Genomic DNA, 13,944 nt, shown 5'->3' with positions numbered 1-13,944 from the left:
TGGATGTTTCTATCAAATACATCCCTCCCCATGCAGTATCTATAACAGGAGGGATCGTTCTGTGCAGAAAACACTGGGCCAGAATGGAGTCCCCAGCTGGATAAACCACCTTCAAGTGGGCTGATAATTGATCCCATTCAGCTGACCCAACACATAGCAAATGACAGGGACCTACCAGAATACAGGAGCGCACCTTACCAACAGCTAACTGAATTACCAGCTTCTCCCCAATGCTCAGCACCCAGACAAGTATCCCTGTGTCTCCAGTGTGTCACCATTAAATTATAGAATCATAGAAAATCCAGTTTGGAAGGGACCTCAGGAGGTCACATCTAGTCCAAACCCCTGATCCAAGCAGGACCAGCCCCAACTACAACATCCCAGCCAAGGCTTTGTCTACCTGGGTCTTCAAAATGGTCAAGGATGGAGACTCTACCACCTCTCTGGGGAGCCTGTTCCCATGTTTTACCACCCTTCTTGTGAAAGACTTCTTCCTAATATCTAATCTCAACTTCCCTTGCTGCAACTTGAGCCCATTGCTCCTTGCCCTGTCATCTGCCCCCACTGGGAACAGTCCAGCTCCAGCCTCTTTCGAACCCGCTTCAGGCCAGTATGTGTGTCTGAAGTGCCGTGCACGTCCATGCAGTGCACTACTGAGAAGGGACCACAACTTGGTGACTGAAGTGACGATATTTCTCAAAAAGCTTCACAGAGGGCTAGTCGCTCTGCCCAGGCATAAAGTGATGCTAAAGCTGACTATGAGCCCTGTCCATGAAGCAAACCAACCTGCTCATCCAAAGTGCTGGTGAGGCTTATGCACAAAGCTCTCTGTGAACATGCCAGCAAGGTGGGGTCAATCGTAGCCCTGCACATGCCACGAACCTGAGGCATAACAGGATCAAAAGCAGTTGGTATGTGTATATAGCAATGTAGTGTGTTTGCCATCCTGCCTCCTCCTCCTCAGTGCCATGGGGCCTGTACACAATGCACGAGACCGCCCCTGAGAAATGTCCTATTCTGGTACTTTACCTGCAAACAAGGAGGAAGCTGAGGACACTTATGAGCAATGGGCCTGTTAGTCTGGAGAAGAAAAGAGTGAGGGGGGGATTTGATAACAATCCTCAAATCCTTAAAGGGCTATGACAGACAGGATGGGCTTTTCTCTGTGGCCACAGGGAACAGGACTAGGAGCCTCAAGCTGCAGAAGGAGAAATTTAGTTTGGGGATGAAGAGAAACTTTGTCTAACTGTGAGGGTGGTCAAGCGCGGGAACCGGCTGCCTGGAGAAGCACTTCGCCGGGGCCTGCAGGAAGGTGGGTTGCAGTCGGAGCCGGTGTTAGTCCTTGCCTCTTCTTGTCACTCATTAACTGAAGTGGTCTGACTGGGGGGTGGGAAAGACCCCATTTGAAACAGAAATCCCTGTTCTGTGCTGTGGTGAGAAACAGGGACCCCCTCACTGAGTCTCCTGCACACAACTGGGAAGGGACCAGCCAGAGAAGGGACTAGGCATCCTGGAGGCCATACGGCACCTCCATCCCTGCAGAGGAGACTTCACTTCAGGGGCCTTTCAGCTGTTCAAGGTAAGTATCCAAAGGCAGCAGGTAGGTCCCACCCTCCCTTCCCTCCATGTATAAAGTGCACAGGTCTTGGAAGCAGCTACTGTGTAGGAATCATCCCCTGCCACTGAGTCCATCCTCTGTCCTAGGATGCTCAGAAAGGACTGGGGTCACTGTCCAAAATGAGCCCCACAGTATAATTGCTCCCAATTGCACTTAATGAGGATTAGGAGGTAGAGCTGATTTGATTACTATTAATGATTCAGGTGGCAAATTGATTAAACCTCCATGTCAGTGCAAGAGGCTGCAGAGAAGTCTGGCAATATAGTGACTGGTAGCTTATTTTGCATTATAAAATTTGCATTTATACATGTTTCCTGAAGGGTGACTTAATTAAGAGCTGGTATAAGCGTGGCTCCGACAGGACCAACGTGTGAGAGAGATGGTTGTCAGTACTTTGGCTGCAGATGTAGCTGGTCAGATGGTTATAAATGCATCTGCAGCAGCAAATAGTCTGCTAAATATTTCAGTATTACCTTTTCATAATAAAATTATCTGTTCCTAGCCATCAGGATCTTTATTGCAAATTATGCAGGACAGGAGTAATAAAATGAGCTAAGACCAGGCTGATTAAAAATAAAATGACGAAAAATCAGGAAGAGAAAATGTGAGCGGTACGACAGAAGAGTTTTGAATTGAAGAGAATCTCTGCCAGTTTTCTCAGCAAAACTTTTTTGTGCCATTTCAGGCATCTGTTTTCCCACAATGTTCCCCAGCAATTTGCAAAGCCTCTGTGTGAATCAGGGAGGAGGGGGGATTTGCAAAACCCCAGTTAGCTGAACAGGGAGGAAAGGCAAGATGGTCACTGCATCCACCTGAGTTCGCAGCAGCTCTCCCAGGCCTAGCGCAGAAGCTGCAGGTCTTAGATGCAAGCACTGCTTCCAGTGGGGCTGCCCCATGTCTTTCCCCAGGTGCTTGCAGACTCTCACAAAGGTGGCCAGACTCAGAGCTCATGCACCATTATCCCTGGTGTCTCCCCGGCTCCTGATTCCCCTTCTTTTGCTGCATCCCCCTGGCGCTCAGGTCACACTCAGGGGCTCTTGTGCTCTCCCCCTGGCAGGCACCGGTGACTTTCTGAAGAGCCTGGCTCTCATCGCTCTGGCAGCAGGAGCCAGCACCAGCTGAGAGACTGTTAACAACCCCCCAGGGCTCCTCCTTGCATCTTTTAGTGCCAAAATCCTTTTGAACATCCTGCCGTGTCCTCGTCTGAGGTCTGCTCTTTGCTACAGAAAACATCACAGCTCCTTGTCTATGTAGCTCCCCAGACAAAACCCCCAGCAGGGAGGCAGCTCTGCTGATGGAAGTGGGCTTTGGTTGTCTTCACGTGTGTCATTCAAGGAGATGGGGTACAAAACCCTTGTGTCTGCTTTCGCTGCCCCTGCACCAATGGGCTCGGCCAACACAGCTCTCCGAACGGAGCAATAATTGCTCCATAAAGTGGACAAGCCCTAAGAGCGGGCTCCAAGCAACTGTGTTAGAAGGAGCTTTGGGACCCTAAATGTGTATGGCGAAGTCCAAAACTGGAGTGCCAGAAACCCTGCTGGACATGGTGGCAGAAATAGGGAAAGGTTGCGAGGGGTGTATGCCGGAGCCACCTGACTATACCGTGTTTCCCAGAGTGCCCTAGGTGACTTGAGCTATTACTTACTTCTCTATTGTAGCTTGGATTCCTATTGTGCTGGGGCTTCAATGGTGTCCTGCTAAGTAACCCTCAATGTTTCATTAGGTGGGTTCAGGGTATGGCAGCCTGATGGCTCATTGCTCAGCATTTGTGATTTTAGAAGTTGTTTAGGGAGAGCTTTTTGCCTTCTTTAATAACTCATGTAAACACTGTGTTTCCTTTCTCAAGGCATCGTTAGAGTAATAATGACTTCTGTGCCTGGTGTCATGGGTGGTACTCCTGGGGATCGCAGTCTTTCATGATTAGCTCCTGTGAATGAGTTAATGTCTTAGAACTGGAACTGGCCAGCAAGTTAGCTAGAAAAAAAGAAGGATGTGAAGCATTATATGGTCCCTGCTCTATAGAAATAGCTGCAGCATAGGAAGAGACCAGGGGCTGCTCTTCTGATGTCCTGTTCATCAACAGCAAATGCAGAACCAGGGAACCAAAGAGTGGAAGAGACTTTGGGGATCACCTGGTCCTGATGAAATGCAGGACTTCTAACCCCAAATCACCCCTGTCCGATTCATATCCAGCCTCCCCTTGAAAACTCCCATGAGCTTCCTTGGGCAATCTATTCCAGTGCCTCACTACCCCAACAAAAAGGAAGTTTTGTTTGGTTTGTTTTTTTCCTGAGAGCTCATCTAAATCTGCTTCTCTGCAGGTTAAAGCTATTATTGCCTTTCTCCCTGCCCACCGTGGCAAGGGGGGGACAGTTGTTCTCCCTTTTCTTGATAGCAGCCTTTCAGCTATTTCATAGAAGGATGCAATACCAGGGCTGGAAAGGACCTTGGGAGGTCACACCTAAACCAAACTTCTTGCCCAAGCCAGGACTATTCCTGACTAACCATCCCAATCCAAGTGTCTATTTAATCTGCTCTTAAAAATGTAGAGGAATGGAGATACCACCAGTTTTCAGGGTAGACTGGTCAAAAGCTTAACTACCTCCCAAGTGATAAAATTCTTTCTAATCTTCAATGTATATTTTCCTGACTGCAATTTAACACTATTGCTCCATGTTTTGTTCCCTGTGAATCATTTATCTCTACCCCCCAGGTAACCACCCTTCAAGTATTTAAAGACTGTTACCAAATGCCAGCTCAATCCTCTCTTCTCCAGACTAAATAATCCCAGCACTTCCACAACTGGAGGTGTTCAAGAAGTGGGGCAGGCATCGGGTCAGGGATGATGCTTGCTATGCCTATGCTCTGCTATGGTATTTCTCTCAAGCTTCTGGACTTTTCTTGTTGCCATATAGGGCTGGGAAGGATTTTTCCACCCTCTTCTGCTTCTACATGCACTAGGGTTTTATTTTAATTTATTTCATTTTATTGGGGTGGTGCAGGTGGCTCACCTTCCTCAAGAAGCAATGGGTGTTGGATGCTGGGGATTTTGACTGGGCTGGGGTCCCCCTACTTTTCCTACAGCAGATTTGGGTGTTACCTTGTGTTGTGTCAGGGTTGACTGTGTAACTTTAGTAATAGGTTAGATGAGGATTTGTATGGGATGGATTGGATAGAGATGATTCTGCCTCAGGCAGGGGACTAGACGAGATGAGCTCCAGAAGTCCCTTCCAAACCTACTTCTCTATGATTCCTCTTTCCTTCTGAGTTGTTTTCCCAGCATCTATTCAAGTTTTCACTCTCCACTGGGCTATTGCTAATTTATTTATGTCTTTCTTGTAGGGTAGGGTCCCAAACTGGGAGCAGTACCCCAGGCTTTGGGAGACAAACTTCATGTGCCCCCACCAGTGATATGTCTCCCATGAAGCGTGAGGCTATCTACAGACTGTAGTCCCAGTCAGTGCAGTATTATTAGACATGCCTCGTTGCCATGTCATTTCCCTTTTCCTTGCAAGGAGGGAAGTTACATGGAATAGCATCACTGGATTTTAGCCAGCACAGCATGGCCTCTTCCAATGGTAACAACCTCAGCTCTCCTGCTTTCACCTTGGTCAGCATCCCTGGGCTACAGTCCACTCATTTCTGGATGGCGTTCCCTCTGATGCATGTACATCTTGGCCGTCATGGGCAGCTGTGCTGTACTCTTCATTGTGAAGGTGAAGCCAGGCATACATACCCCATGTATTTATTCCTCGCATGCTCCATGACATCCCAAAAGTAAGGGTCACTTTTGGTGATGGGCACCATTATTAGTCTGTGGACAGACTGGCCACTTTATATGGGTGTCCCGATGGCTCAGAGAATTGACACATGGCTGTAGACCCGTGTCCTTCTATATTCTTAACTGCAACCCGTACCAAATTTGTGACAATTGTGGAAAGAAGCATGGAAAAGGAATCATTCATAACATCTGCCAGTCATATCCTGTTATGAATTGCTGGAAATGCACTGATGTCATGGAGATGAGCATCACAGGTGAACTAAAGGAAAATAGGTTTTAATGATGCACTCTGTGTAGTTTTATGGAGTACTCAAGTTCGCAATTTTTCCTTTTTCTGTGTGTGTATTATTGGTATTTTTAAAACTTTTTTGTACAATAAACACATGGGTTTGAAAGGAGAAAGAGAGACAGTCTCTTCTCTACTTTGTGTCAGGTGTTGTGTTGCCATCTGTGGTTAAACACTGGGGTCCCACTGCCCAGATTAAGGAGCATTTTGAAGGTGAAATCATGATTTCCATTAAGCAGCAAGGTTTTTGGGGGGGTTTGTTTTGGCTTTTTTGTTTTTTTTTGTGGGGGGGATTGTGATGTCTTGTGTTGAACCATCTGCATAGTTGGGAGAAAAGTGGATAAGCTTTTGACAACATGCTGCCCTGCCTCAGGGTGAAAGCTTGTCATGCTTCTCTTCCAAATATACAGTTTCTCTACTAAAAGCTATCATTAAAAAGACAGGGAAAAAAGAAGAACCTCCCCCCGTTTGCTTCTTGTACGTGTTCTGGGTCATTAGGACTATAACAAAATGTCCACCCTATTACATGATTCCCACATGTGTGTCTAAAAAGCTTGTAATGTTGTCCCAGGTTCTGCACAGGTTCTCCATCAGGACCCCCCAACCTTTATACAGACTCCTTGAGTAAAGCCACCTCAGGCAAAACTCCTAATAATGAAGAGCCCTTGGGTCGTTGGAGTGTAAGACCAGTAATTTAGGTCATGGCATACCTTGCCGTCCCCATGGTCCTCCAATGAGCTGCCTGTGGCTCACCCTCATGGAGAACTGTACCCCTTTAGGGGAACAGAGTGTACCCAGAAATGACATGAAGCCAGGCAACCAGCCTGTCCAAAGATGGCAGCATGTACTAGTCAACTGCTAAGGCAGTAGGTAAAGTCCTTGGATCAGCCTGAGCAGAGCCCATGTCAATAAGGATAGACCAAAGGGATCAGGTCCCTTCAGGGTGCAAGCTGTCACTGTCTCCCCGCCGGTGCCAGTCCTTGCAATGCAATCTCCAGTCATTGAGGCTTCCACAGTATGAACTGAACATGTGTCCTGTGTAGGGACATAGCCCTTATCTAGTCATTCATGGCTCATTCCCTGTTGCCCATGAAACCTATGAGCAGAAACCAATGTCTCACCCTTCCCTGAGATGGAATGAAAGATCACCCAATCCTTCCCGTTATATAACAGCATATAATGAAGGGGGGGAAACTGATGCGTGCACGCTTATCATAGAAATAATACAGACCACTGTCTGTCAAAAGGGTGTTCTGGATCCTTCTTCATGATGGGTGTTAACCATGATCATTTCTATGCACTGGGTTTCAATAGGAGAGAGGGGTGGCAAAAAAGTGACATATATTTATCTGTACAGAGCACTGGATCGCAGAGGACTTCCCCCGTGATGAACCCCCCGCCTCTCTTCTTCCCCTGGGTGTTTTTCAGTAGGCTGATAAATAAGCCAATGCAGTGAGCCTGGTGCCAAGCCAAACCGTATGCTGCATTCACTGAATTTTCCTCGCTGGTGAAACACAGAGACTTCTCAGCCTCACCTACTGGGGCATCTTGGTGAGTTTAAACAAATGCTTCCTGAAATTACCGTAGGCTGAGTTTGACTGTTATTAAATATAAGGCTGACCATTAGACACAGGTGCTTAAAGTTGCCTAGAGCTAGAAGTTTGTAGCCAGGAAGACTTCATGGCACAAACACAAGGAGGCTGGCAGTTGGACTAAATGACCCCCTGAAGTCCTTTCCAGCTCTACTTTTCTATGATTCAGCTACTTATTCTCACATTGCCTGGTATTATCTTTCATGAGTTTAGCAAGCCACCTTCTCCTACAAGATGAAGACAGTCTTGGACATGCTGAGCCCTTCCTGATTCCCAGCCACGGTAGAAAGAGTTATGGATTGTGAGCTTCTCACGGAATTGACTTTTAGGTGTGGACAGGGTTTGAAGTTGCATGATGGAGACCTCTCACATGCCTCATAAGGTGACACCTCGTTCAATCAGTCCACCTTTATGCTATTGCAGTCCATCAAGTCATACAAACACTTTCCTAAAAGGATCAAGATAGATTCATAGATGTTTGGGTTGGAAGGAACCTTATCAGATCATTGAGTCCAACCCCCTGCCCCAGGTTGGAAAGAGCACTGGGGTCATATGACCCCAGCCAGGTGTACATCTAGCCTCCCCTTAAAGACCCCCAAGGTAGGGGAGAGCACCATCTGCCTTGAAAGCCCGTTCCAGATTTTGGCAGTCCTTACTGTAAAGAAGCTCTTCCTGATGTCTAACCTCAATCTGCTCTCCGTCAGGTTGTGGCCATTGTTCCCAGTTACTCCAAGAGGTGCCTGGTAAACAGAGCATCTCCTATTCCTTGCTGCTCCCCCCTCCGCACCCCTGATGACTTTGTAGGTGGTTACAAGATCACCTCTCAGCCTTATTTGCAGAGGCTGAAGAGATCCAGGTTCCTTGTAGGGCCCTGCCTGCAGGCCCCTAACCATATGAGTGCCCCTCCTTTGGACCCTCTTGAGGTTGTCCACAGCTGTCTTGAAGTGCAGCACCCAAAACTGGACGCAGTACTCCAACTGTGGCCTGACCAATGCTGCATAGAGAGGAAGGATCACCTCCCTGGACCTGTTCATCATGCATCTGCTAATGCATGATAAAGTGTGGTTAGCGTTACTGATTGCTTCATCACACTGATAACTCATGCTCATCTTGGAGTCAACAATGACTGTGAGATCCCTTTCCACTGCTGTGCTGCTGAGAAGGTCATCCCCCAGCCTGGAAGTGTGTTGGTGATTCCTTCTCCCCAGCTGCAGCACTTTGCATTTTTCTTTGTTGAACAACATCCTGTTGTGTTCTACCCACTTTTCCAACCTGTCCAGATCCACCTGGATCTCTTCTCTACCCATGAGCATGTTAACTTTACTCCATCATTTGTGATCATCTGTGAATTTGGACAGAGTGCTCTCCACACCCTCGTCCAAGTCACTGATGAAGACATTGAACAGCACAGGTCCAAGGACCGAGTCCACATCTTTCCAGGTCAATACCGACCTGTCCATCACCACTCTCTGGGTGTAACCCCTAAGCCAATTTGCCACCCACCTGACTGTGTAGTCATCTATGTCACAGCCACTCAGTTTATTTATGGGAATAGGATGAGATACCATATCAAAGGTTTTCTTACAACCCAAGTAGATGACATCTACCTTGATTGCTGTGTCTGAACATTTTGTGATCCATATTAAAGAAGTTAGATTTTTTTTGTCCTCACTATTCCTAGTATATGATTGTTCTAAAACATCATCCTAAGGAAAGGAAGGATGGAGAGTAGCAGGGTCAGGACCCTGGGCTTCAGAAAAGCAGACTTTGACTCACTCAGGGAATTGATAGGCAGAATCCTCTGGGAAGCCAGTCTGCCTTTTTCACCTCAGTCTTCACAGGCAAGGTCAGCTCCCAGACTACTGCACCTGGCAGCACATTTGGGGAGAAAGTGAGCAGCCAACAGTGGCAAAATAACAGGTTAGGGACTATTTAGAGACTGTTTGGACTACATAGGGATTATACAAGTCCATGAGGCCAGATGGGATGTACCCAAGAGTGCTGATGGAGCTGGCTGATGTGAGTGCAGAGCACTGGCCATCATCTTTGAAAACTCATGGTGAATGGGAGAGGACCCAGACGATTGGAAAGGGGAAAATATAGTGCCCATATTTAAGAAAAGGGAAAAGAAGGATCTAGAGAAGTACAGACCAGTCAGCCTCCATGGAAAAATCATGGAGTAGGTCCTCAAGAAATTTCTAAGATTGAAGAAGGTGGTGATTAGGGACAGTCAGCATGGATTCACCAGGGGCAAGTCATGCCTGATTAACCTGATTGCCTTCTATGATGAGGTGACTGGCTCTGTGGATGCAGGGAGACCAGTGAATGTGGTGTACCTTGATTTTAGCAAGGCTTTTCATACCGTCTCCCACAACATTCTTGCAGGCAAGCTAAGGAAGTACAGGCTGGATGAATGGACTGCAAGGTGGATAGAAAACTGGCTAGAGCATTGTGCTCAGAGGTAGCAATCAATGGCTCTATGCCTAGTTGGCAGCTGGTATCAAGTAGAGTGCCCTGGGGGTTCGTCCTGGGGCTGGTTTTGTTCAATGTCTTCATCAGTGACCTGGAAGATGGGATGGAGTGCACCCTCAGCAAGTTTGCAAATAACACCAGGCTGGTGGGGAGTAGCAGATACGCTGGAGGGTAGGGCTAGGATTCAGAATGGAGGATTGGTCCTCAGAAATCTCATGGGGTTCAACAAGGACAAGTGCAAAGTCCTGCACTTAGGAGGGAATAATCCCATGCACTGGAACAAGCTGGGGGTAACTGGCTGGGCAGCAACTCTGCAGAAAAGAACCTGGGGGGTGACAATAGACAGGAAGCTGAATAGAAGCCAGCAGTGTGCCCTTGTTGCCAAGAAGGCTAATGGCATCCTGGGCTGCATGGGCAACTGGTGCCGCCTTAGTCAGCACCGCTTTAATAGTGTTGGTGTTGGCACGTGTCTGCAGAGTATTGTGCAGTAATCCAGCCACTGTAGCAAATTTGATGGCATAATGCGCCTTAAATGACTTGGGGTGCAGCAAACTAAAACTCCTCTGAGGAGTTTTATTTTGCTTCCCAACAGCCGTGGAGAGAAGCACCGGGCTCCATGCAGCTCAGGGGCTCTGCAGGAAGCCCATGCAGGCAGCCTGACAGCAGCCCAGGAAAGCATGCTGCACTCAAGAAAAGTGGCGAGCCTAATCTTTTTTTCTCTGGAGCCTGCCCGCCTGCCTGAGCTGTGCGGGTGCCCAGTGCTTCCCTCTGCGGCTGTGGTGCCCCCTGGAACTGCTCGAGCCGGGTGCCTGCGGGTGGGTACCACCTGGGGGGGGGCGGCACCAGCCCACCCCCCCCACAGCCGAAGGACCACTCCACCAGCCACCGCTCCACCTGCCAGCAGCTTGCCCTCCAGTCCCTACCAGCAGAAAGGCAGGTAAGTTCAGGTGTGTGCGTGACATGGGGGTTTAAAGGCCCCTAAATTGAAGCAGTGTTTTTAAAAACCCACCACTTCAATTTAGGGCCCCCATTTCATTTACACATGCCCCAGGTGCAAGAGTTCAAGCCCCCCAAAAATATTGAACTACTCTGGTGCCTAAGAGACTAAGGCAGTGATTTCCCCCCCACACTCTTAAAAGTACCTAGAAACATGCCTAGAAGTACAAATTCACAAACTGGGCAGCTCACTCCCCTTGAGGGGTCTGATTTAGTAGGCAAGCTCTCAGTATCTTTACTATGCCCACCAGCTGCACAGAATTCATATCCAAGCACAAGTGTCATTTTCATTCAAAAACAAAAGTGGAGTAGGAGGAGTCTAGTGGTTAGAGACCTTGCCCAGGAAGAGGGATACCAAGGTTAAGGCTGTTCATGCTCGCATTTGCCACCTCTCATGAGAGCTGTTATAATCAGTAGGCTACATCAGTGGGAAATAAGTGTAATTTTCTGCTTCTCTCAGTGAAGCTATTCCTTCCTGAATGAGTGCATGAGTCAAAGGATGAAAGATTGAGTAAGAAAGAGAAAAGCTTGAAAACCTGAAGTCAGTGCATCCCAAAGGAAACCAGAAAGCAAGTAGAAAGACCCCAATATAGACTCGTTTCTATATTTACAGCCTTGTGATTTTAAATTAAATCTCATGGTTTTCAGGGCATAGGATTGTGGCACAGTTTGTGAATGAGGTTTGGCGCTACAACAGACTTGATTTACAAGATGGGGTCTTGCTCGATCCCACAACATTGAGCTCTAGACAGGGATCCACTGCGTAAAACTCTCCTCTTTGGGGGAGGTCAGGGATGATGACTGCAGTGTCTCTTCCCAGCTTCTAGGTGAAATCACCCTAAATTTAAGATACCAGAAACTGTTGGAGAGTCAGAAGTGTTGGCCTTCTGCAGCACCAACTTGTCCTCAGAAAGACTAGAGCCCATTTCCCTGCTCTTCCTTTGAGATCCCCGGAAGCTAACACATCTCTAAGTGTGAAGACATGATTGCATTGCCTGATTTTTATGATGACTGGTTGTATGTCAACAACATTTTTAACACTGGCCAAGAGAAAGAAAAACGGGTCCCCAAGGAGCTGACACTGTCCATAGCAACCTGGAAGCTACACATCTAGTCCCCTGCAGTCTAACGGGAAGGTTTTTAGCAGAGGGTCTGTACGATACTGTGTTGGGAAGTGTTTGCAAAGTGAGCTTCAATCCAATCTCACACGAAACAGTGGCATCAGTAGATTGATCCCTGATTTACACTATAGCTGCACTAGCAGAAGTGAGATTAGGACAGGACTAACTATGCTATGGAGAACAATTGCATCTGTTTTTCATTTCAGGATTACTGAAGGCCAGCTGAACATTCACAGCAGATCCTAGGCATGTCAACTTTCAACAGCACTATCTTCATGACAGCCACCTTCATCCTTGTTGGCATCCCCGGATTGAGAGAAGCTCATTTCTGGTTGGCTTTCCCACTGTGCTTACTGTACCTATTTGCTGTTCTAGGGAACTGCACTGTTATGTATATCATTAAAGTTGAGAAAAGCCTCCATGAGCCCATGTACCTTTTCCTTTGCATGCTTGCTGCCATTGATATACTGATATCCACGTCCACCATGCCCAAAATGATGGACCTGTTCTGGTTCAACTCTACCACCATTGATTTCAATGCCTGTCTCATCCAGATGTTTTGCATCCATTCCCTCTCCGGCATGGAGTCCACCGTCTTGTTGGCCATGGCTTTTGATCGCTACGTAGCCATCTGCTGCCCCCTGCGGCACAGAGCTATTTTCACAATCTCCAGGATAGCCAAGATAGGACTGGCAGCAGTCATTCGAGGAGCTTCCCTGATGGCCCCCTTACCCATTTTTATTAAAAGGCTTCCCTTCTGCAGGTCCAGAGTCCTTTCCCATTCCTATTGCTTGCATCAAGACGTCATGAAACTGGCCTGTGCTGACATAAGGGTGAATATCATATACGGCTTAATCGTGATCATTTCTGCCATTGGACTGGACTCTCTCCTGATCTGCCTTTCTTATGTCTTCATTCTGCAGGCTGCCTTCAATTTGAGCCGGGAGGCACGGTTCAAGGCACTGGGCACTTGTATCTCCCACATCTGTGCTGTCTTCTTGTTCTATGTGCCATTCATTGGGTTGTCAATGGTGCACAGGTTTGGGAAAATACATGGTTCAGTGATCCATATAGTGATGGCCAACATCCACTTGCTGGTGCCCCCTGTGCTCAACCCAGTAGTGTACGGGGTGAAAACCAAGCAGATCCGTCAAAGGATCATGAGGCTATTCCAAAGAGCAAGGAGATGGGACCATTCATCCAGCCAGGTGCACAACCGCTCTGAAAAAAAATAGTGAATTTCCCACATATCAGAAGCAAAATATTATTTGCCAATGAGGGTTATTCCCCCATCCTGTACCTGAAATAAACCTGGGGCAGCTCAAAATTACAACTATCCAGTGCCTGGAGATCTCCTTCCTCCCAAGAGCCACAGCAATGACAGCGAGGGAACTGGAAATGAGTCTGCAGGAGTCAGCCCTCTCCCTGGCCCTGGCATCTGATCCTTCAGGAGTCCCCAGGAGGTAACAAGACTCAATAGCCTGGTTACAGCCCCAAAATAGTGGACAGAAGCCCAAAGAACTCCAGAGAAGCCTACAAAACTACGCACCTCTGGACCTCCCCTTGAGTTCAATAGGATTTCTGTCCATCGCCAAGCACAAAGCATGACCTTCTGATTTCCGTTCAGTTGCTGCTTCTGAGACATAACATCATCTTGAGACCTTAAGGTCAACTTGTGCTGGTGGGATACATCACACCCAGACACTTATGCCAAAAATAAGGAGAAATAAAACATGGTTGTATAGCTGGTTGAAACACTCTACAACAGGGGTGTCCAACCTTTTTGAATGTGGGGCTGGATCATGAACTTTTTATCACCTAGTGGGCTGGCAAGCCATATTCAAAGACCTCACAGGAAGTGGTATCACATCACCCCCCCAAATGAAAGTACAGTGTTTACTTTCATTTCCCGTCGCAGCACCTCAGACCTCAGAAAACAGCTTGGAGGACTGCATGGTGGCCCACAGGCCGTATGTTGGACAACCCTGCTCTACAAAAATGAAAAAACTCTGCCAGTCAAAGATGGCCACATCTTGCTCTTTGATGTTGCTGCCGACAGCAGGTGGCTGAACCACACC

At 47.6% G+C, this 13,944-nt stretch overlaps 1 protein-coding gene across 1 annotated transcript; it reads left to right on the top strand.

The window, feature by feature from the left end:
• The first annotated feature begins 5,983 nt into the window (after positions 1 to 5,983).
• LOC149875614 (olfactory receptor 51E1-like) lies at positions 5,984 to 13,101 on the top strand. Its single transcript, XM_090058814.1, has 2 exons — positions 5,984 to 5,990; positions 12,113 to 13,101. Exons 1-2 carry the CDS (start codon positions 5,984 to 5,986, stop codon positions 13,099 to 13,101), a joined length of 996 nt encoding a protein of 331 aa, XP_089914940.1.
• Positions 13,102 to 13,944: the final 843 nt, after the last annotated feature.

The sequence above is a fragment of the Crocodylus siamensis genome, chromosome 1 (assembly GCF_052110815.1).
Source record: "Crocodylus siamensis isolate JL-2025a chromosome 1, ASM5211081v1, whole genome shotgun sequence".
Taxonomy (NCBI): Eukaryota; Metazoa; Chordata; order Crocodylia; family Crocodylidae; genus Crocodylus; species Crocodylus siamensis.
Note: the sequence above shows the minus strand (reverse complement) of the source record. Positions and strands in the feature narration are given on the sequence as shown.